Source organism: Crocuta crocuta, unplaced genomic scaffold (assembly GCF_008692635.1).
Source record: "Crocuta crocuta isolate KB4526 unplaced genomic scaffold, BGI_CrCroc_1.0 scaffold209, whole genome shotgun sequence".
NCBI classification, from domain to species: domain Eukaryota; kingdom Metazoa; phylum Chordata; class Mammalia; order Carnivora; family Hyaenidae; genus Crocuta; species Crocuta crocuta.
Genome location: NW_027551566.1, coordinates 1,356,306 through 1,378,611, shown reverse-complemented (window position 1 = coordinate 1,378,611; position 22,306 = coordinate 1,356,306). Strand labels below are relative to the sequence as shown.

General features: G+C 43.8%; 1 protein-coding gene across 1 annotated transcript in view; it reads left to right on the top strand.

Moving 5' to 3' along the window:
• Positions 1 to 15,279, top strand: part of KIZ (kizuna centrosomal protein) — a 126,102-nt gene extending 110,823 nt beyond the window's left edge. Inside the window, 3 exon segments of the mRNA XM_077750154.1 lie at positions 1,798 to 1,894; positions 12,693 to 12,736; positions 15,130 to 15,279. Coding sequence (XP_077606280.1) covers positions 1,798 to 1,894; positions 12,693 to 12,736; positions 15,130 to 15,233 — 245 coding nt within the window. The 3' untranslated portion in view covers positions 15,234 to 15,279.
• Positions 15,280 to 22,306: the final 7,027 nt, after the last annotated feature.

The following is a 22,306-nucleotide window of genomic DNA, read 5'->3' as shown; positions in this document are numbered from 1 at the left end:
CAGTGCCTGTTAGAGAAAAGCCCTCAGAATGGTGGTTATTATTTGAACTCCACAAACATGAGATCTTGCAGTCTATTGCTGTATAAAGCAGGGCCTCTGGGTGGAAAGATACAGCACTTATGAACCCTTAACTGTGCTTTTCATCACCTTCTTCACATTTGAGTTACAGAATTGGAGTCCAGAGGGATCTCCAACCCCTTAGATGGGGTTTATCCAACCCTTAGTTTACAAATGAGGCCCCAAGACAGTGATGCCTCTCAGAGCAGTACAGCCTGTTAGCAGACACACATTTGGAAGGTGACTCTGCAAGTCTGTTTCTGCTAAGTATATTCATGATAGTTACATAGATGCGTTCAAAGGATAAGTTTGACATAGTTATAGTCCCTTCGATGTTTATCAGTTTGGTGCTGTTAATAGAGTAATAATTAATACATTCATTTCTTAATCTATTCATAAGTGAAGTGATAGGTTGTATCAAGTCAGGCACCCCTAGATCCAATTTCCTCACCTACCCTCACAATTACACTATATGCTTTGCAAGATTCCAAAGTTTCTAGCACTGGGATCACAGAGATGCTTCAGATGATCCTAGCTGTCATTGTAGTTAGACACTGCTTCTCGTATTTATTTTAACTTTGGTCACAGCTACCTTTTCACTTTTACACTGGCTCTGAGCCCGGAGACTTCTCTGAGCTCCAGAGAAAAGCAGGAAGTAGGCTGGGATGGTGGAGAGAAATGGAAGCCATGTACCCGTGTTAGACCTCATAGTGTTGTTACAGGTAGACCCCACAGTGTTTTTACAGGGGTGTGGGCCCTTAACTCAAGAGTTCATCTAACTGTTGAACAAGTGCAGGGTTCAGTTACCTTCTACATCAGAGATCTTAGGCTCTGTCTCTGGACCTGTCACTAAGACAAGCCACTTAAACCTTGTACCTTCATGTTCATGTCTGAAAAGACCTTGTCTTGTTAAGCATGGGGGACTCTCTTTGGGCAAATGTGGGCACCTCGTTAAGAGAATCACTTGGCTGCAGAGGTTCCGTGAAGCAAGCAGATTATAGGTCAGAAACTGAGCCAGTGCCTTTCCCAGCTATGCCCATGCACTCTCTATCCATGACCCCAGTGACCACCAGTTGAGAATCAGACTGGTTGCTAACATCCAAGTGCACCCAGGAGATGGGGGTCATGTGGCCTTGCAAGCTGGGCATACTATGAGCATGGTCTGGTTCCCCCGCTCCAGAGAAGAGGCGGATTGTGCATCTTCCCCATCAACCTTTTTAGGCTGATTAAAGAGTGGCCCTGATGGCTTTCAGTGGAGGTTCATTCTTCTCCACAAGATGGAATAAAGAGGATTTGGCAGAGGGGCAACTGTTATCCTGAGATGTCAGTGATTTCTGAGACCTGGTTCCCAGCACCCATCATTTTGGTGGTTTCTCACGGCCCATGTGTTACAATAAGGTGAATTATCAGCAGTTAGTGCTATAGGAGAGACCAATATGCATAGACATGTGGCTTGGTCATTTAATAGAGCTCTTTGAATGATTTTGTTTTTTAGTTTTTGTGGCATCTGCATGTCATGGGAACCCCTCCACCCACCCACACGCACACACACTTCTTTCAGTATTCTGCCAACATGTTGTTCCTTGCCTCAGAGGCTCCCTTGCCTCCTGTGACTTGAGCAACATCTTCCCCTGTCGACATTTGTTTCACCAAAGTTATTGTGAGGCTGCGTCTTCACTCAGTGTGTTTCTCTGCTGCACGGCAGCCAGCACTCACCCTCCACGTTTGTGCTTATCACAGGTTTGAACATTGGCAGCCGCACACTCAAGACAAAGACAACTAACAAAATCGCCTTGGAGGCTAGTTTTTCATCGAGCGAAGGAAGTCCTTTGTCAAGGTAAAGTCGTGACAGCCTTTCTAAACAGCGGACACAGGATGAGAACTGTCACTCTGTAATGAATGCAACTCTGGCTGCATATTATTTTGTTGTGTGACTTGAGGGAAGGTTATGGTTTGGGTTGTTGTTTATCTAAAATAACAGTTGAAACTTCAGTCTACCTTTGAAAATATTTGCGCCAGAGAGCCAAGTATTGTTTTGCAGCTGTTGTTTCGTTGGTTTAAGACTCAATTGACACCTCAGTGAACCACAAATTAGCGTCTACAGCTGCTCGCAGTAGGGCTGCTTAGAGACCACACAATGCAGGGTGTCGGAAAAGGGCAGAGAGAAAACATCAGGCCTTAAAAGAAATAAAGTGGCCCCGTTTCTTCTTTCTGAGACGGCTGATATATATATATACTGGCAATTGCTGGGTATTTGTGTATTCCTCTTTTTCACCAGGCATTTGGGCAAGTTTATTCTTCCCTTTTCTGATACTTCCTTATTATCCATAAAGAACAAAATGTATCCAACATTTGCTGAACCCCAGCACTTCTTAAAGTTTTTCAAGCCACAATAAGTGAGTTGGTGAGTTGTGTGTTGGATTTGTCATCAACGTAAAATACTAACCATGCAATGGCATTGAGTCAGAAAGAATGTATAGATGGGAATAGAAACAGTTGTCTGAGGAAATACCTACCTTTGGGCTTTGGGCTGCATAATGTTAAAAACCCACAATTTCTTTTTCTAATAACATTTCTCCTTAAAAAGATGTCTTTTAGATGATTACATTACACTTAAGTTAACATACCCTGATGAAATTTTAAAATAGAAACTTCACATTTCTAACATCATATGCAGTGTCCCATAAGTGATTTGATCCAGAAATATAGTATTTTTAAATGAAAAAAAAAATCCTGTTTTCACTTATATTTTGGAAGACATCATACTGGTTTTAGGATCCAGAATATCTTAAAATGAGATGGATTTTCTAAAATTAGGTTGTTGCTTTTGGAAACCCGACAGGTTCAATTTTAGAAAACTACTCATGTAGTTATTAGAAATTAGCATCTTTAATTACCTATGTTTTCATCGTTGGTTTTGAAAGAAGTAGGAGGAAATGAATTATGGGACAGGAAGAATGTTCAAGTGTTATATGTTTTTTATTATCCTGTAAATTCAAGTTCTAGGTCTTTTAAAGGATATTTTAAAAGACAGTAAGTTCTACAGGTTGATGTTAGGACTTACTGTTACCATTTAGCTCAGGAACATATCCTGTAGTTGTTAAAGATTGTTGGAAGTGTTCATCTCCATTATATTTTAGACACATTAAAAAAAACAGTTCTTCTTTAACTTGTCTTTATATGTCTATACTCTTCAGGCGGTTTTAGGATACATTCAGAAAGCAGCTAGACCCCAAGAATATTTTCTCAGCCTGATAATTTCATGTCTTGTGTTTATATTTCACTAAACTAAATTCAGACTTTCTTCCCCATTCATTTTGAGGCAGGAACCTTGTGTTATTACTATTGCTTCTGCATGAAATTAATTTTCTAAATAAATCACAAGTAATCTCATCACCCTTTTTAAGAAAAAAAAGGGGGGGTTCAAGGAACATTTGGTTCTAGACACTTGATAGTAATCGGGTGATGAAAAGGTCTGGGCTTTGAGTCTATGGGTTTGGCACGCTGCTTGTTACGGTTTGGTTCTTGTGCTGGGTTTGGTGTTGATAACACACCACCCTGGGCTCTGGAGAGCTCTGGTTTTGCTGTTTGTGCCTGGATTCACTGAAATTTCTTAGAGGCTTACATTTAAGGATCCCACTTACTGCAGTCACTCCTCGTGCTTTATTGCTTTTACAAGTGGTCTCGAAACCCAGTACTTGAGAATAAACATAACAGTGCAGTGCTGCTGTAGCACTTTTAAAAATTCTTNTCCTAAAAAAAAAAAAAAAAAAAATGGCTTCCTCTGATGTCCTAGAGACAATAATTATGATGTGCTAGTTAAGCCCAAACTACAGCTGAGGGATTTTACTTTAAAGCAGCGGCTTGGGTGCAAAAATGCATTTATAGCTCTTTGTCTGCACCTCATTATGTGTGGGCCTGATTCATTAAGTAATTGGTTTGCAGTTGTTTACATGAGTATTAAGGCCTTCTTTTCAGCCGCCTTTGAGAGATACATTGTGCAAATGTTGCCTGTGATGAATGCAGAATGAGGGCCAGAGGGTCCGTCCTATTGGCTAAACAGTGCACTCTGTTGAAAAGCCAGAGAAAGGGATTGGGTGCTGCTTTGCATAGCAATGACTTTCTTAATAAGCGTTACAGATTAATACACACCAGCTATAAAAGATGCAAAGAGATACTCTTAGCACATTTATCCATGCTCATTTCATTGTGATGGTGGTGGGATCCGGGTGCTTTCATATTCCGTTTTTCCGAGTAGCAGCTTCAGTGCATGAGCCGTAATAGAATCCGATGTTTATTGTATTATAAATCACGGGCAAGTAGGCAGATCGGCAACAGTTTATTATTAAAGATTCTTTCAGTGTAAATCTTTTTCTACCATTGTATTTGCTTCAGCAAAATCATTTTGTGGTTGAGTGGGGATGAAAGGCATAATGTACGAAGGAGTGAGTCCTAATAGGAAGCCGTTCTCCGAGTAAAGACCACTTGTTCCCTTTTGTTCAGGGGTGCATGCCAGAGCTTCCTCTCCTCTGCAAACATTGTCTCGCTTTACCTTCCCCAGGAAGCGGTTTTCACGCTCCCGGATCCATTTATTCAATGGAGAGTATATTTTAACAGCCTGCCGTGTAACTTCAGTTTACCGTCTGGATCGAGATAACATTTTACCGAAAGAAAAGAACGTGTGCTTGCAACATAATTGCCTGGGGGAAAGGTAGCAGAAGTCACCCAACCATGGCACCCTGGCCCAGCCGCTGTGGGTGGCATTCTGTGTCCACCCTGCAGCCATGGGAGCGGCCAGTGGAGGGCGCCAGGCCGCAGCTTATGCTCTGGTGGGGGCCGCCGTTTCTCTCTCCTTGCTTGGTCACTAGGCCATTTTCCCTTGGGAGAACACAATGATCGCACGGAATCAATACCAGTGAAAGAAAAATGAGGTTTTCCTGGAAGTCCCTTAGGTTCTATTAAAGCACCCTTTCTCCCTCTATGGCTTAGCAAATCTGCATTCGCCTTAAATCCTACTGAATAAGCAGCTGCCTAAATATCCTATGTGTTTCTCCTCACAGACCCACATACTTTATTGTTTTCTACACAGAGCATGAAAGAACGGTCACTTGGCGTGATTAGCTGACTGGAAGGAGTTAGCAAGTTGATCCTAGGCAGCTTTAAAAAAAAAAAGAAAAAGCATCTGCTGCAGGGGCCCTGGATAACCATTAGGGGGCGCTCGGACTTTGTCAAATTAATACTGTCAGCCTTTGGTCGGCCCTTAAAACTTAAAAATTGTATTTTCAGAGATTTGCTGGCCTCCTCCTGGGGTTCTTTTCCTTTCTGAATAATTTTATGGATTCTCTTTTTCAGAAATATATTTCTCTTTTGAGCAAAAGTCTAGCTGAAGATGCTGTTTGAGACATTTTAATACCGATTTTAGCTAGCAGTCAAAATTATTAAAAATTACAGAATTTGGGGTCTAGAGACCACATCTTCTTATTAGTTAATTTTTCAGTCTTGTGTAGTAAGACCCTAGAACAGAAAGGACACTTCCCACTAGGAGCCCCTCCCCCCGCCCACGATTCCCCCTTCCCATAAACTCCTGCTCTGGGACTCCTCAGAGTCACATTGCCAGGCTCCACTGACATGACCTCAAAGTCACAGTAACTCGGGTAGTTTGTTAACAGGCTGTGGATACTTTTTTCCTTCCATACGATGTTGACCGTGAGGTGGAGAGTCATGTGTTACTAATATTAGGACATCTCCAGGTCTGCTGTTTTCCAGATTCCCTCCCACAGGGCCAAGAATGAGTGTCTGACAGCCTAGCCTGACTGTCACACTTTCGCTGCTGTGAGTCTCTCAAGGGCTCCTGTTGCCCACACCCCCCTCAAGCACCACATGGCCTACAGTCTGCAGCACCTCCCAGCATGCTCCCCATGTCCCTGTGCCCACCAGACAACCTGCTGTCATGTGCCCCGGCTTCTATTCCTGCTCTTTTGCTGGAATGCTTCTGCCCCACACTTTCACCTGGCTGATGCCTACTAGATTGTCAGGGCCTAACTATTAACCTTCTAAAAGTTTCCTAAGCAAAGGATCTGGTCATAAAGATGCCCCTCCTGTGGCCCCAGGGTCATTTCCACCATCATCTGTAGCACTGGGATGGTAGCCATTTGCAGGTGCCTTCCCCTCACTGTGAGCTCCTCACTGGGGCTTGGAGGACTTTTCTCATTGCCAGTGCTCAATAACCATTGGACTTGCTGAGTAACTGAACCTCTGTGTGTAGCGCCACTGTTCACTCAAGCATTTGTCTTAGATGCCCTCACCTCTGGGTGGCATTATGTACCCGAGCTGCAGGAAATCATACACTCCACAAAGGTCTCTGCGTGAGTGTGTAGGGAGGGAGGGCGTGCACACGTTTCCAGAAGGAGACTCCTGCAGTCAACTTCGATTGCACCCTCTCCACACGTTCACCCTGCATTCAGCTTCCAGGAAGCACACTGGGCATGCACCCTCACAGTGTGCATTACTGGGATCCTCACCTCTGTCTGTTGGTAAAAGGATATCTGGCTCCTGGCCCTGAATTTGACGTGGGCTCTTGGTACATCCAAGGGGCCTGGATGTTACCCCCTAATTCTGCTGCTGTCAGTTCACAGCTTACCCTGCAGTTGCTTTTTTGGCTTGTGTCACAGTTATTTTGGTGTCTGCCTCCCCACTGGAGTATGAGAGGCCCAAAGACAGAGACCAAATGGGTGTTGTTTGTTGCTGCAGCCCCAGCACAGGGCTGATGTGTAGTGTGACCTATGAGAGAGTGAATGAGTCAGGGAATGGATGAATGAACAAACCATTGCTCTGCCCACCTGCTTGTGCAAGGCCTGGCAGGGGCCATTACCCTGTGTCTTCCCCTTCCCAATGCTCCCGCCCATCGGGCTCCTTGAGGAGACTTCATGCATCTCAGACCTGTTTCCTTCCTGTCTGTCCCCACATTTTCCCTTTCCTTGTCCACTGTGCCAGAGTACTCGTCACCTCCACTTAGAACTCATGACTGCACATCACCAAACCAAGCACCTGCCTTTGTGTACCCAAATACAGTGACAGTGAGCAGCGCCACTTCCCCATGCCTGCCATGGCCAGGCTGCGGAGCAAGATTCTCTCTAAACTTAACAGAACACTGCAAGGAAGGCCTTACTTCCCTATTTTGCAGACAGAAGATGGGTGCTCAGAGTGGTAGGGACCTTGCCCAGGGCCACACAGGGAGCAGAGTTGAGTATCAGGAGGATAGAGGCTTTTTGACCCCAGAGCTGACACTGTCAACAGTCCTTCACTGGTACAGGTACTGGCTGCCCCAACCCAGATTCTCCCCAACCTGCCGTATGACAGGTGTTTGCAATGTGTGCATTTGGGAAGCATCTATGTGCTGGGGTGGGAGGGGCTCTGTCTGCCCCCCTCCCATCTGACAGTTCTGTGAGTCTTGAAACACAGCCCTCACTCAGCCTCTCTGGGGCCCACCACCCATGCAGTGAAAGTGCTGGATAACCCATAAGAGCTATGCTATAATTTATTTTTCTTAATATTTTTTATTATTTCTGAGAGAGAGTGAGATACAGTGTGAGTAGCGAAGGTTCAGAGAGAGAGGGAGTCACAGAATTAGAAGCAGGCTCCAGGCTCTGAGCTAGCTGTCAGCACAGAGCCCGACACGCGGCTCGAACCCATGAACAGTGATATCATGACCTGAGCCGAAGACGGACGCTCAACCGACTGAGCCACCCAGGCGCCCTGAGAGCTCTGCTATAATTTAATAATGGGTTTCTTAGAAGCTGCTAGGTTTTCCACATCTCATTTTGTCTCTTCATGCCAGTTCCACAAAGCAAAACTTCATGCTTACAGCAGACCTTGCCATCCAATTTTGTATTTATGTTGACTATGTTGACTAAGTATGTATTCCTAGCTGCATTAGCCTTTTGCTCATATAACATGAACAGTCGACACACATAATTCCAATGATACCCTGTGTCCTCATGATTGCAGATTGTGCACGTGGACACCAGGTGCTGCTCTTAAGTGTAGCAAGGATGAGAACAAAAGTGACTTTGATTAGAGTTGTCCTAATCTGGTTTGTCAGTAGCAGGAGAATTCATAAACAATTACTGAAACACATCAAAAAATGAAATGTCTTGATGGGTAGACAGAGGGAAGATATGTGATAAGTCCAATATGGCAAAAGGTAAATTAAGCATCCCCTTCATGGGTACATGGTGTTCACTGTACAGCTATGGGGAAAAATTACCAAACCTGCTGGGAAATTCTGCAGAGATCATTGTCCCATTATGATGAGACCAGCAGAACATGGTCACATTTTAATTTAACCCATAGTCTGTGGTGTTTTACCTGAAAATGTTTTGTGTTGGAGTAGGACCTCCAATCTAATTGTAACCTTCTGGGGGAAAAGTCAAGTCCGCTATCTTGGATTCCAAGAGTTACCCGTGAAAGATGGGTAAACATGCAGGAGAAAGGCAGGCCCTTTGGTGTGCTCTAAGTATAGCAGTGTCACTGTTCAACCGGCTTGGGGCCAAGTCTCGGCCACTGCCTGGTCCTGTACACCTGCAAACTAAGTGCAGTTTTATCTTTATTTTTTTGAGAGGGGTGGGGGGCAAAGAAGAGGGAGAGAGAGAATCTTAAGCAAGCTCCACACTCAGAATGGAACCCAACACAGGGCTTGATCTCACAACCATGAGATCATGACCCAGGCCTAGGTCAAGAGTCAGATGCTTACATGGTTGGAACTTGAGGGTGTTATGCTGAGCGAAATAAGTCAGGCAGAGAAAGACAAATACCATATGTTTGCATGTATAGGAGGATTAGGAGGAACTTAACGGAGGACCATGGGGGAGAAGAAGGGGAAAAATAGTGGGGGAGAAGGAGGGAGGCAAACCATGAGAGACTCTTGAATGCCAAGAACAAACTGAGGGCAGATGGGGTGGAGGGAGGGGAAGGGGAGTGATGGGCATGGAGGAGGGCACCTGTGGGGATGAGCACTGGGTGTTATATGGAAACCAACTTGACAATAAACTATTTAAAAAAAAAAAAGGAAAAAGGAAAAACAAACAAACAAAAAGAGTCAGATGCTTAACCGACCTAGCCACCCAGGTTTTTTACATTTTTTTAAATGGTTGGAGGAAATCCAAAGAAGAATGATGTTGCATGACACCTGACCTGACAGTTTTATGAAATTCAAATTTTAGTGCCTATAAGTAAGGTTGAATTGCAATACACCCCCATCTATCAATTTACACATTGATCATGGCTGTTTTCATGCTACAGCCACAGAGGTAAGTAGTTGTGACTGAGACCATACAGCCCACAACACCCGAACCATTTACCCTCTGGCTTTTTACAGCAAACCTTTGCCAACCTCTTCTTTATAAGATGGAAATGTTGGGGAGNAAAAAAAAAATGGAAATGTTACTTTCATGCTCTTAGGGAAGACAAAGTAGTCAGATTCCAAGTACGTGTAACCCAATCCCATGGCCTATAAGACTAACTCTTCTATTTCTTATGCTTGCCAGAGTGAATGTGTTCCTTCTCTTATATACTGTAGTAGCTCAACAACTGACTATATCCAGTATTCCAGGTAAAGTTCTCCCGCCCGTTGGCCTCATCTTAGTTTTACACATTAGGTGCGACTCAGAAAGAACTGTTGACCCTAAGAATTCCATGTAACACAAATCAGCTTTGAATTGGGATGTCACATTGGCAGGCAGAGATGGCTCCCCAAAGGGAAAAGTAATTGCCCCTAGGGTGTGGGGATGGAGTAGGAGACGCCTGGAAGCAACGTCCACCTTTCTCAGAGGGTGACCTACACGCATTTAGTTCTGCAACAGAGTTCTTGCCCATCTCCGGTAAGAAACTTAAACAACCTGATTCTGAAGTCACAGAAGTAGAAACATGCAAGTCAAATAATGTGCCAGCAAATATTGGTCGAGTGTCTTTAAGCAGGGCCCTGCTCTTGGAGAGCTTCGTCTTTTCATTCCGCACGTAATCACTGAGCACCCACAAAGTACAGAGCCCTGGGTCACCCAGGTGAGCCGAAGCAGGTACTGTCGCTGCCCTCACGGAGCTCACCGTCTACGAGGGGAGTGATCACACATGTGTTAGTTCACACAAATGCGTGTGAAACAGCAACTTGGATGAGGACTCTCTGGTGGGGGTAGAAGGAACTAACCAAGTCTGGAGTCAGCCCTGGAGGTGCTCTTCAAGATTTAGAGTGTCAAAAACAATGGGAAGGTTTGTGTTTCAAGAAGTTAATTCTTGCTGCCAAGTGGAAGATGGACTGTAGGGGATGAGATATATGTGGCATCACCGGTTAGTGGCTGTTACAAAGGTCCAGGCAAGAGTTGTTAGTGTAGTTGGCCAAGTTGTGGCAATGCAGAGGGAAGAGCAAGGATTGAATTGTAATACAGCCCTGTCTATCAGTTTACACATGAAGCTGACTGGGAGGCCTAGGAGTGGAAAGGGTTGGAGAGGGAACAGAGGGTCTGAGTGGCCTTGACTGAGACAGGAGGGGCCTGGCCCGGCAGGGGAAGAGAATCACACTGGGGAGATCATGAATTTGGTCATGGATGATCATGTTGCCCATGAGGTGCTTGGGATGCAGCCAAGTAGAACTAGCACACGAGCACTGGCCATGTTTCTGGAGCTCAGAGAAGTGGCTGGGTCCACAGGGATCTGGCCCATGTTTACCTGCCATTGTGCCCTTGCTCTTGCCAAGGGCTCCCCACTACCACATCCTGCTGCATCCCCCTGCCTCTGCACTGGTCTGTGTGATCCTCTCTGGCTTTCAAAGCAGAGTCCAGGAGATGCCCTGCTTCCTCAGGGGTCCTCCAGCCACCCATCGTCCACCCTGTGCTCCCCGTTCTCCCAGCCCTCAGTGTTCTGCCCCTCTCTTTCTGTGGCTCTTATTACCTGGACTACAGCTGGAGCCTCTCTGCCCCTACCAGCACTGTTCTAACCCACCTTTGCCTCCAGCATCTAGGCCAGTGTCCTCATGAAATGGGAGGTAGATAAATAGTAGACCTACAATCCACATTGTGTGTGTGTGTGTGTGTGTGTGTACACTAGTACTTTATGTAAGATGAATTCATAGACATACAACCCACAGTTGCATTGTGTGTGTGTGTATGTGTGTGTGTGTGTGTGTGTGTACGCTAGTACTTTGTGTAAGATGAATTCATAGGCATACAACCCACAGTTGCAGTGTGTGTGTGTGTGTGTGTGTGTGTGTGTGTGCGCTAGTACTTTATGTAAGATGGATTCATATGGTCAGTGGCCACCTTACCTGCAGCCTCCATGTCTGTTGGTTAGTGCTGGGCCCTTACAGATGGTCATAGGGCCATCTACTCTTCATGGGGAAACAGCTGCAGGCCACTAGTTGGTCATGACAGATAATGAAACAGGCACTAAGTTTAAAGGAAGCTTGACAGATATTGAACCTAGAAAATGATACCTAAGTGGAGCTTATTTTACAGAAAAAAAAAAACCCCACCAAATATAGCAGCTGTGGAAAACAGCAGATTTTTAAGCCATAGGTTAGCCAGACTCAACCCAAAGGGAGGGAGAAAATGAGTTCACCGGGTTTCCTATGGGAAAAGAACCAGGGTCCTGGCCGTGAGCAATGACCATGCATGTTGGGGGTCTGTCTTTTCTTGACATTCTTCTCTTCTAAAAGGCTGGAATCTGTTTTAATGAAATAATATATAAATGTAAACGCCAGCAAATACCTTGTCAGGAATAGGTTGCTAGGCATTAGATGCCATAGACACTAGCATCTTTGTGTATTCAATACCCAGAAACCTACACCTTGGTGTCCAGGATAACACATTTTTTCTCTACCATGAGTTGGTATTTCTAATTAAGCAGGCTGAATGTTTATTTTGAACTCCCTTGTCAAGCTTTTAAGGATTGGTATCACTAGCTTGACTAGCTTGAGATGAGGATCTTAACTTCTACTGTATCTTGGATTCTGTACTTCCCTATTTCACTTTTAGCTTATCTAAAAGTGCCAAAGCTTTGCCCAGACATGTGTTTTGGAGGGCTGTTGAAGGGAAGTCAGTCCTCTGCCTCACCACCCATGTGTTCGCTGTCCAGCGCTGCAAAGGATGCCCACAGGGCACACTGTGCCCTGGTGTCTGCAGGGCCAGCAGAGAGCACACTTGGGGACACTGGTGATGCTGTTGCAATAGGGACCCACCCACCAAAGCATCAACAAATACCTCTGGCCACTGAGGTCCTGACATTTTCTTTCTCTTTTTTTTTTTTTTTTTTTTTTTAGTGTTTATTTATTTATTTTGATAGAGCAAGGAAGGAGCAGAGAGAGAATCCCAAGCACACTCCATGCTGTCAGCACAGCATCCCAACATGGGGCTTGATCCCACAAACTGTGAGATCATGACCTGAGCCATGATCACGAGTCAGAAGCTCAACCGACTGAGCCACTCAGATGCCCCTTGACATTTTCTTCTTGCTCTTAAGATGCAGGGAGAACGTGTAAAATTTCTGGCCTTTCAGTGCAGTGCTTCTTTGCTAATGTGCTCGTTTTAACAATATCAATCTGATTGTCATTTTTTTTGCAAGACTCAGGCTATTTCTTTATTTTTCAGGCATGAAAACAAAAAGAAACTAACTACCAATTTAGAGTCTAAAGGTAAGAGAAATAACTCGAAGCCAGATTTTCATTTTGTGTTTTAACCCAGAGTTGTTTTGTGACATGTTTCTTGTTTTCTGTGCCCTCGTGTAAGGGCAGTGAAGCATGTGTGTGATCACAGGGTGCCCTTGTGGCTCTCCCCGGGGTGATGTAGTCTCTGCGGGGATCGGAGGGCTTTCAAGGCGCCATTCTTCAGTGACAGGGCTATGAGCTCACAACACATGGGGTGCCATGGGCCACGGTGATGGCATAGCGTTCTAACTTGCAAGTATAAATTTGCAAGGTATCCCGGCCTCCACATCCAATTGATTACCATCACTGGTATATTCTACCTGTGAAATGGTTTTTGCCTCTATCCCCATCCTCATGGGTAATGGCCCACGAGTCCCACTGCTCATGACATGACAAGGCTCTTGCAGTAGACACTAACTGGTTTCCTCCCATCTGGCCCCTTCCCCATTCCCCATTGTCCTCCATCTGACCACCAGCATCTAAAATCTCATGTAACCTTCTTACCTTCCTGGTTAAAATTGCTAATACCTCCTGCTACGTGTAGGACAGAGTACACAACTTTCTCCCTTTGTGGTCTGGCTGTATCCCTACTTTCAGCTCAGTTCCTACCAAGGTCTTGTCCTCTGTGGATCTAAAAAAATGGTCACAGCCATTTTTTTACAAATATAGATGTACCTCAGAGATATTGCAGATTTGGCTACAGACCACTGCAATAAAGCCAAGTAAATTTTTTGGTCTCCCAGTGCCTATAAAAGTTGTGTTTATGCTGTACTGTAGTCTCTTAAGTGTACAACAGTATTCATCATGTCTAAAAAATGTTAATTAACATTAAATTATCTTAAAATACTTTAAAAATAATTAAAAAACACTTTATTGCTAAAAGATGTTAGCCATCGTCTAAGCTTTCAGTGAGTCATAATTACTGATCCCAGATCACTGTAGGAAATATAATAATAATGGAAAAGCTTGGAATAATGAGAGAAGTACCAAAATGTGACACAGAGACACAAGGTGAACAAATGCTGTTGAAAAATTGACACCAATAGACTTGCCTTGTGTAGGGTTGTCACAGACCTTCAGTTATAAAAAACACAGTCTCTGCAAAGCACAGGAAAACAGGGTATGCCTGTATACCACACTTGTTCGTCTTTGCCTTTGCTCATGCTGTTCCTCCCCTTTTCTCTAGCACCGTGAGCTCCTATTCCTCTTTCAAACCCACCTTCCATGCTAACACTGTGGCATATCCTGTGCAGAACTTGGGCTCCCTTTACTTCTGTCCGCTTAGACCTCCTTCTCAGTGGGTTGATAGAGAGCACGGGTATGAGTCCGACAACCTGGGTGGGACACCTGGCTTCAACACCCGTTAATTCTGTGATTGGGGCCAGTTACAAACCTCTCTCAGCCTGTTTGCTCAGTATATGGAGGCATGAACACTTACCTTCCCAGGTTGGTACAAGGATGAAATGGGGTTGTATATTAGAAGTCAACACAATGGCAGGTGGTGAGTGCCATGGAAATAGCGGTGGTCATGGAGATTGTTGGTATAGCAGACCGTGTCCCACCACATCCTGTCCCACCACCTTGGAGATTACAGTGCAGGTCGTGGGTGTGCTGTGGCCTTCCACCACAGGTAGCTGTGCATCTGCTTTCTCTGACCACAGGCGCATCCCCAGCCCCTATGAGGCAGCCCAGAGTGCCCGGGAGCTGATGTCCTGGTTGAGAATGAGAATAGCCTTCAACCAATGAGAAATGAAAGTTGGTCAACAAAAACTTCCTTACTCTTTGTTAGGACAATTTGAGGAGAGTTCAGAGTTTCTCAGAGGATGCCTACAGGACTGAGCCGCCTTGTCCACTGCCAGCCCCCCCTCGTTAACACACCCTCTGCTGGCTTCCTCTCTTCCCGGGCCACTCTTCCAGCCCCTCCCATTGTTCCCAGGATCACCTCCCAAGTAAACCATGCGCACCCAAGGCCTGCTGTTCCTCCACCATGTCTTCCTCCTCCTCTCTGTTCTTGTGAAGAACAGAGGACGATCAAAGTACAGGGGCAGCTGAGCTGAGGTAGTCTCAGGTCTGGTGAAATACCTAGCTAACCCTGCTGTGTGTTAATCCTGATTTAAATCTTAAATCTTTTACTCATCCTGCAGTAAAGAGCTGGGTACAACAAAAGGGGAAGGAAATATTCTGTCGTGTTTCCATAAAGCACACTGAGATGTGCGAATTTGTGCAGTATAGAAACACATCCCAGATGCACCTGCTCAGGATCAGCCCTCAGCATCCCTGGTAGGCCTTTTGTGGGCCAGTGTTCGTTAACCAGTCTGCTGATAAAGCCAAGCTTATTAGAGTGGAGAGCTGTTAAATAGCTGTCTGGTTTTCTCTTTCAGCCTTTTGGGGTGAGTCCGATGACAGTAACTCAGAAATTGAAGCTGCTTTACGCCCTAGAAACCATAACACATCCGCCGATGACTTTGATGATTTTTATGACTAATAAGCAGTAACAATTGTTGGAAATAAAGGCATTTAACAAACTAAAACCCTGTGTTCATATGTGATGTCCTAAACAAACATGTCTTTTAAAGCTTCCTAATTGTTTAATAGGAACACTTGGTACCATATTACTACTGGAGTGAAATTCCATGGCATAAACAGAAACTAGCATATTCATTTGAAGTATTATCAAAAAGCAGTGATGAATCCAATGCCCATCGAAATGTAAGTTGGTTTCTTTATAGAAACTGACAAGCTGATCCTAAAATTCATATGGAAATTCAAGGGACCCAGAATAGCTAAAACAATCTTGAAAAAGGAAAACAAAGTTGGAGTACTCACACTTCCCAATTTTGAAACTTACTTAAAACCTGAAAAAAACAAACAAACAAATGAAAGCTGTAGTAGTTGAGACAGTATGAGACAGGCATTAGACATACAGATCAGTGAAATATCGATTTATATATAATCTAGAATTGATAATCCAGAAATAAGCCCTCATCTGTATGGTCGCTTAATTTTTGACAAAGATGCCAAGCCATTCAATGGGGAAAGAATGAGCTTTTCAACAAATCATGCTGGGACAATTGGATAGCCAAAGAAATGCAAAAGAACGACATTGGATTCCCTACCTCACACTGTATACAAAATTAACTCAAAATGCATCAAGGACCTAAATGTAAGAGCTAAATTATAAAACTCTCAGAAGAAAGCATTGGTGGAAATCTTTGTGACCTTGTATTAGGCAGTGGTTTCTTGGATATGATACCAAAAGCCCTTAACAGAGAAAAATAGATACATTGGACTTCACCAAAAGTAAAACTTTTTTGCTGCAAAGGACACCATCAGGAAAGTGAAAAGAACGGGAGAAAACATTTGCAAATCATATATCTAAAATGGGACCTGTAACCAGAATATATACTTTCTACAACTCAATAAAAAGACAATGAACCCAATTTAAAAATAAGCAAAAGATCTGAACTGACATTTCTCCAAAGATGGTTGACATCATTAGTCATCAGGGAAATGCAAGTCAGAATCACAGTGAGATACTAGGTATCCTCATTCCCGCTGTGATGGCTAGAATCAAAAAGCTAGGTAATGTAAGTGATGGTGAGGATATGGATAAAGTGCCTCATACACTGCTAGTGGGGATATGAGATGGTACAACACTTTGGAAAATACTGGCTATTCCTCAAAAGGTGACCAAAAGGTGAGAGGCAGGATTATCAGGGAAATCCCCCAGTCACCCTACCCCTTGTGAAACCCAGATGGATCTCAGGATAGCAGGCACAGTATCTGGAGGACTTCTCTGGGTGTTTACATAGATCCATCTGGAAAATAATAGATGAACTGAGTTTCCTCCAACCTTCTGACCCAGGAAGTAGAGCTTAACTCCTTCCTTCCCCACCATCTTTAGTGTGGACTAGACTTAGTGACTCACTTCCACTAGATACGGTTGACACCACCTTAACCAAATGACCATGGAGTTTCTTATTGCCCAGAGAGAGGTCATATGCTTGTCATACCCCCAACATGCTACAGAGAAAAGGACTCTTCACCTGTAGGGTGTTCTCTCTAAAACTTGTAATCATGATCTAATCATGAAAAAAAAATCAGACAAAACTCCAATTGTGGGACATTCTCAAGACCGTCAAGGTCATGAAAATCAGGAAAAGGCAGAAACTGTCACAAACCAATGGAGATATGACAACTAAATGCATTGTGGGATCCTAGGTTGGATTCTCAAACAAAACCCACAAAAAACAAAGATGATAATGGAAACTTTGGGGAAACCCAAATTAAGTTTTGAGTTTAGTTGATAGTAATTGTAGTAGTGTTGGTTTCTTGGTTTTTACAAATGTACCGTGGCAATGTAAGATCAGAGGGATGTAACATAGAAACTGGGCAATACAAGAACTCTGTATTATCTTTGCAACTTTTCTATAAATCTAAAATTATTCCACACACAAAAATCCAGTGGTAAACATTGACATTTGGGTGATACCCTTCCAGACCTTTTCTATGTTTTTACCTTTTCTTTGTTTTTCTTTTTTTTAATAGTTTATTGTCAGGTTGGTTTCCATATAACACCTAGTGCTCATCCCCACAAGTGCCCCCCTCCATGCCCATCTCCCCCACTTCCCCCCACACCCATCAGTCCTTAGTTTGTTCTCAGCATTCAAGAGTCTGTCATGGTTTGCCTCCCTCTCTCTCCCCAGTTATTTTTCCCCTTCTTCTCCGCCATGGTCCTCCATTAAGTTCCTCCTAATCCTCTATATGTGCAAACATATTGTATTTGTCCTTCTCTGCCTGACTTATTTTGCTCAGCATAACACCCTCAAGTTCCATCCATGTTGCTACACATGGCCAGATTTCATTCTTTCTCATTGCCATGTAGTATTCTGTTGTATAGATGAACCACATCTTCTTGATCCATTCGTCAGTTGATGGACACTTAGGTTCTTTCCATGTTTTTGACTGTTGTTGAGAGTGCTGCTATGAACATTGAGGTACATGTGCCCATGTGCGTCAGCACTCCTGTATCACTTGGCTACATTTTCTTTGTTTTTCAAATCATCTTAAACATTTCAGTGTTTAATTCTTAAATCTTAGCAGACAATAAAACAGCCCTTCAGCCAGCACACTAACTAGATATTTGTCAGCAGTGCTCATGGAATACAGAGTCCAGCATCTGAACACCTTTTGCTGGAGTCACATGTCATATGTACTGATGATGATCCAGAGCAAAGCCTAGGTTTGTGCTAGTCTACCACTTTCCTAATACTTAATCTTACTTCTGAATAGTGGTAGACTAGGCCTGGGACCCAACGTCTTTAAGCAGGCAAATTTTCCAGCCAAACTCAATAACATTGTTTTTTCAGTTACTTCTTACTGATCTCAAGTGACCCTGATTTAAAATGAATAGAGGGGCGCCTGGGTGGCTTAGTCTCCTAGAAATAAATAAAACATTAAAAATAAATAAATAAAATAAAATGAATAGAAATTTTATTTTTTTAAAATTTATTTCTAGGAGAGAGAGAGAGAGACAGCGTGAGCAGGGGAGGGTCAGAGAGAGAGGGAGTCACAGACTGAAACAGGCTCCAGGCTCTGAGCTGGCAGTCAGCACAGAGCCCGACGCGGGGCTCGAACCCACAAACCGCGAGATCATGACCTAAGCGAAAGTCGGACGCTCAACCGACTAAGCCACCCAGGTGCCCCGATGAATATACTAAGAAAATAACAGCACAAGTGACTGGTGGGCATGGCTAAGGGGATGGCTAAGTTCTGCTCTGCTATGCTCTCTAGACAGCTCTCTGGTCCATTTTGGGGTCCCCAGGAGCTTAAGTTCCTGGAGAGTCATGCCCTGGCCCATAGCTGGTCTTGTTTCCCAGGGTAAAGGCAGTGGGACAATATGTTTGTACACTATTTATATGGACCACAGCCCCACACCCCGTATTCTCCTGTCCCATCATGCCACTACCACACTCACAACACTCCTGACACCAGATGTGTGGGGTTTTCCCACGCCAACCAGTTCTCTAACCCCAGCTGTGTGTCCTACAATGCAATTCAATTTTGACACTACCTGCACTTAGCACAGACCCCACAGGTTAAGGACACAGTCCCACAAGTTTGACCCCCCCACACACACACACTTCAGACACCAGTCACAAGTATTAGGTCCCCAGGTTATCCACAACTTGTGTCTGATTTGGCTACAAACCTGGATGCCCACAGCCCCTCCTTGGTTTTAATAATTTGCTACATGGCTCATGGAACTCAGGAAAATACTCAATTCCTTTTATCCATTTATCATAAAAGGTATGATAAAGGATACAGATGATTAGGCAGATGGAAGAGGTGTGTATCAAGGTGTGTGGGAAGGGGCACGAAACTTCCATTCCCTCGCCAAATGGACCACTCTCCTGGCACCTGCATGTGTTCAGCAACCTGGAAGCTCCCAAACTTCCTACTTGTGGAATTTTTGTGAAGGCTTCATCATGTAAGCAGGCTAGATTATCAACCCCACTTCTAGCCCCACTCCCCTCTCCAAAGAACAGGGGGATGGGGCTGAACGTTCCAAGCTCCTCATCATGGTTTGGTCTTCCTGGTGACCAGCCCCTAACCTGAAGCTATCAGGAGCCCACCCAGAGTCACCTCATCAGAACAAAAGACACTACTGTCACCCAGGGAAGTTCTGAAAGTTTAAAACTCTTGTTTAGAGTTTAGAGATCTGTGTCAGGAACCAGACAGCAGAGACCAGAATATACATTCTCTATTCCCACTGGTCTTCAGATTTATAGAGGAGACTTTGCTGAGGTTCGTTAGCATGGATACCTGAACACCTGACAAATCAAGCACTATAGCTCAGTGCTAAGGACTCAACTCTATGTCAGAGGTATCTGCCTCCTAGCACCTACCAATCGAGCTTCAGACACAGCTTTAACATCTGCTCACCAGCAAGCCTCTTCTGACACTTTCTGCCTGTCAGGCACTGTTGTGCTAGTCATTGGGAATAGTACAAGGATGGATCTAACAGTCATGGACCTCAGGTGCTCACATTGCAACAAGGGAGACAAAGCAAGGTACATTATGTACAGTGATGATAGATAGATAGATAGATAGATAGATAGATAGATAGATAGATAGATAGATAGATGATAGATAGATGATAGATAGTAGATACATGATAGATAGATAGATAGATAGATAGATAGATAGATAGATAGATAGATAGATAAGCTTACACACACACACACACACACACACACACACACACACACAGGCTCAGAGGAGGGAAAACATTGTCCCTCCTGGGTTGAGGTAGGGAAGGTAACATTTGTTGGGATGGGGCAGGGCTGGAAGAATAAGGGACTATAGACAGACACTTGCATAGCTCAGAGACCCAAAAGAACGTGTATAAAGGAAACGAAGCAGTGCTTGCATGAGGCTAGTACAAGACACGTGTGCAGCAAGCATGAGCACGCGTCTGTGAAGGCAGGCTGGCACACCAAGAGAAGGTAGCAACTCCAGCTGGGAGGGAAAGAATTGTGTTCATTAACCACAGATATCAAATGTTTCAAAAAGACCAGAAGCAAAACTAATGAGTCACTGAAGTAGTAATTCATAGAAGTTTGTCATACACATGCCAAAATGTTTGCAAACCGGGATCACTGAAAGCAAAACATGGGATGAAGCCCAGGGGTCTGTTATTGTCATCAAGCAGGTTATACAGTGTAGAACCAGTGACTTTATTCTTCACAGTGATTGGTTCCATTCGAATATTCTTTTTTTTTTTTTTGTATTTGTTTATTTTGGGGGAGAGTGCAAGTGTGGGGGAGGGAGTAGCAGAGACAGGGGGCTAGAGGATCTGAAGCAGGCTCTATACTGACAGGCTGACAGCAGTGTGCCCAATGTGGGGCTCAAACTCACGAACCGCAAGATCATGACCTGAGCTGAAGTCAGATATTCAACTGACTAAGCCACCCAGGCGCCCCACATTAGAATATTCTTAAATGAAAGGGAATTGCTTAGTGGCTACCACTTTGCAATTTGGGTGAACAATTAGGATTTTCAGAGGTATAAACAACAGGTGAAGGTCAAGTTAGCCTTGCTTGTCTCACAAAATAAGGTAAATTAAGCTTTGCTTATATGACTGAAGTGGTTTTGTCTGCCCAGAACTTTTTTTTAATGTTTTATTATTTTTGAGAAAGACAGACAGAGCATGAGCAGGGGAGGGGCAGAGGGAGAGGAAGACACAGAATCTGAAGCAGGCTCCAGGCTCTGAGTTGTCAGCACAGAGCCCTACATAGGCTGAACCCACAAACCCCGAGATCATGACCTGAGCCAGCCAAACACTTATCAACTGAGTCACCCAGATGCCCCTACCCAGAATTTTCACTGGTCTCTGTGCGTGTTTTCATTTAACACAAACAATCTAATTATCTACAAAGAAAATCAAGAGACTCTAAAGGCAAAGTGTGAGAACCATTGAACTCAGCAAAGTTGGTGACAGTTCAGCAATGCACTAGGGAAACCAGTTTGAAATTAAATTTTGAAAGATGTCATTTACAGTAACAACCAAAACGATACGTCAAAAATCTGAAGTTTTCAAAGGAATTATTGAAAGACAAAATTGTACACACTTATTGAGACAAAAGAGAATGACATGTTCCATGGTTGGGACAATCCTATATCTTGAAATTCACAATTCTTTCCAACTAATCCAGAAGGATGATTCCATGTCAATCAAAATCCCAATAGGTCTCATAAAACTGAGAAGGAATTTAAAGGGCCAAAATGGCCATGACAAGTTTGAAGAATGGAGAGGGGGTCTTGTGGTGGCAAACACCAGGATTTATTATAAAGTTTAATACTTGGGTCTTGTGGTGTTGGCTCGGGGATAAAAACATGGAGCAGAAGCGAGGCTGTAGTGCTATTCCCAGGCATGAGAACTGCGTGTAGACAGATGTAGTTTCAGAAATCAATGAGGTGGTAACAGACTTTTCAATAAGTGGTACTGAACCAACTGGCAATCCACATGGCACCAAGTTAATTTTTTTTACATGGTCATCATAAAATATTTATTTTTGCAACAATTTCACTCTCAGTGCCTAGTGACTTCCTTAGGGACCCTTTATCAATGACACACCACTGCCCCAGCCCTTCTCAACCTCTTTCTTCCCCTGGCTGCAGGATATAATCTGCCCCTATTTTGCTGAGATTTAATTATAAGCTCCTTTGTCTTCCTTTTGCTGTCACCTCTTCATGACTGGATCTCCTCTCTTTCCAGATTAAAGAAAGAAAAGGCCCTTCCCTTTTCCCTGCCTCACTCTTTCCCACCAGTAGTTAATTCATTTATTCACTCAGGGTACATTCCATACCCTTCCAACTTCCCCCAGTACATTTTTTTCCCAAGCTTTTTTATTGTAGCAAAATGTAACATAAAATGTATCATCTTAAGGAATTTTAAATGTAAGGGTTGATGGTATTAAATACATCACAATGTGCACCTGTCACCACCATCCATCTCCAGAACTCTGTCATCTTGTTAAACTAAAACTCTTTACT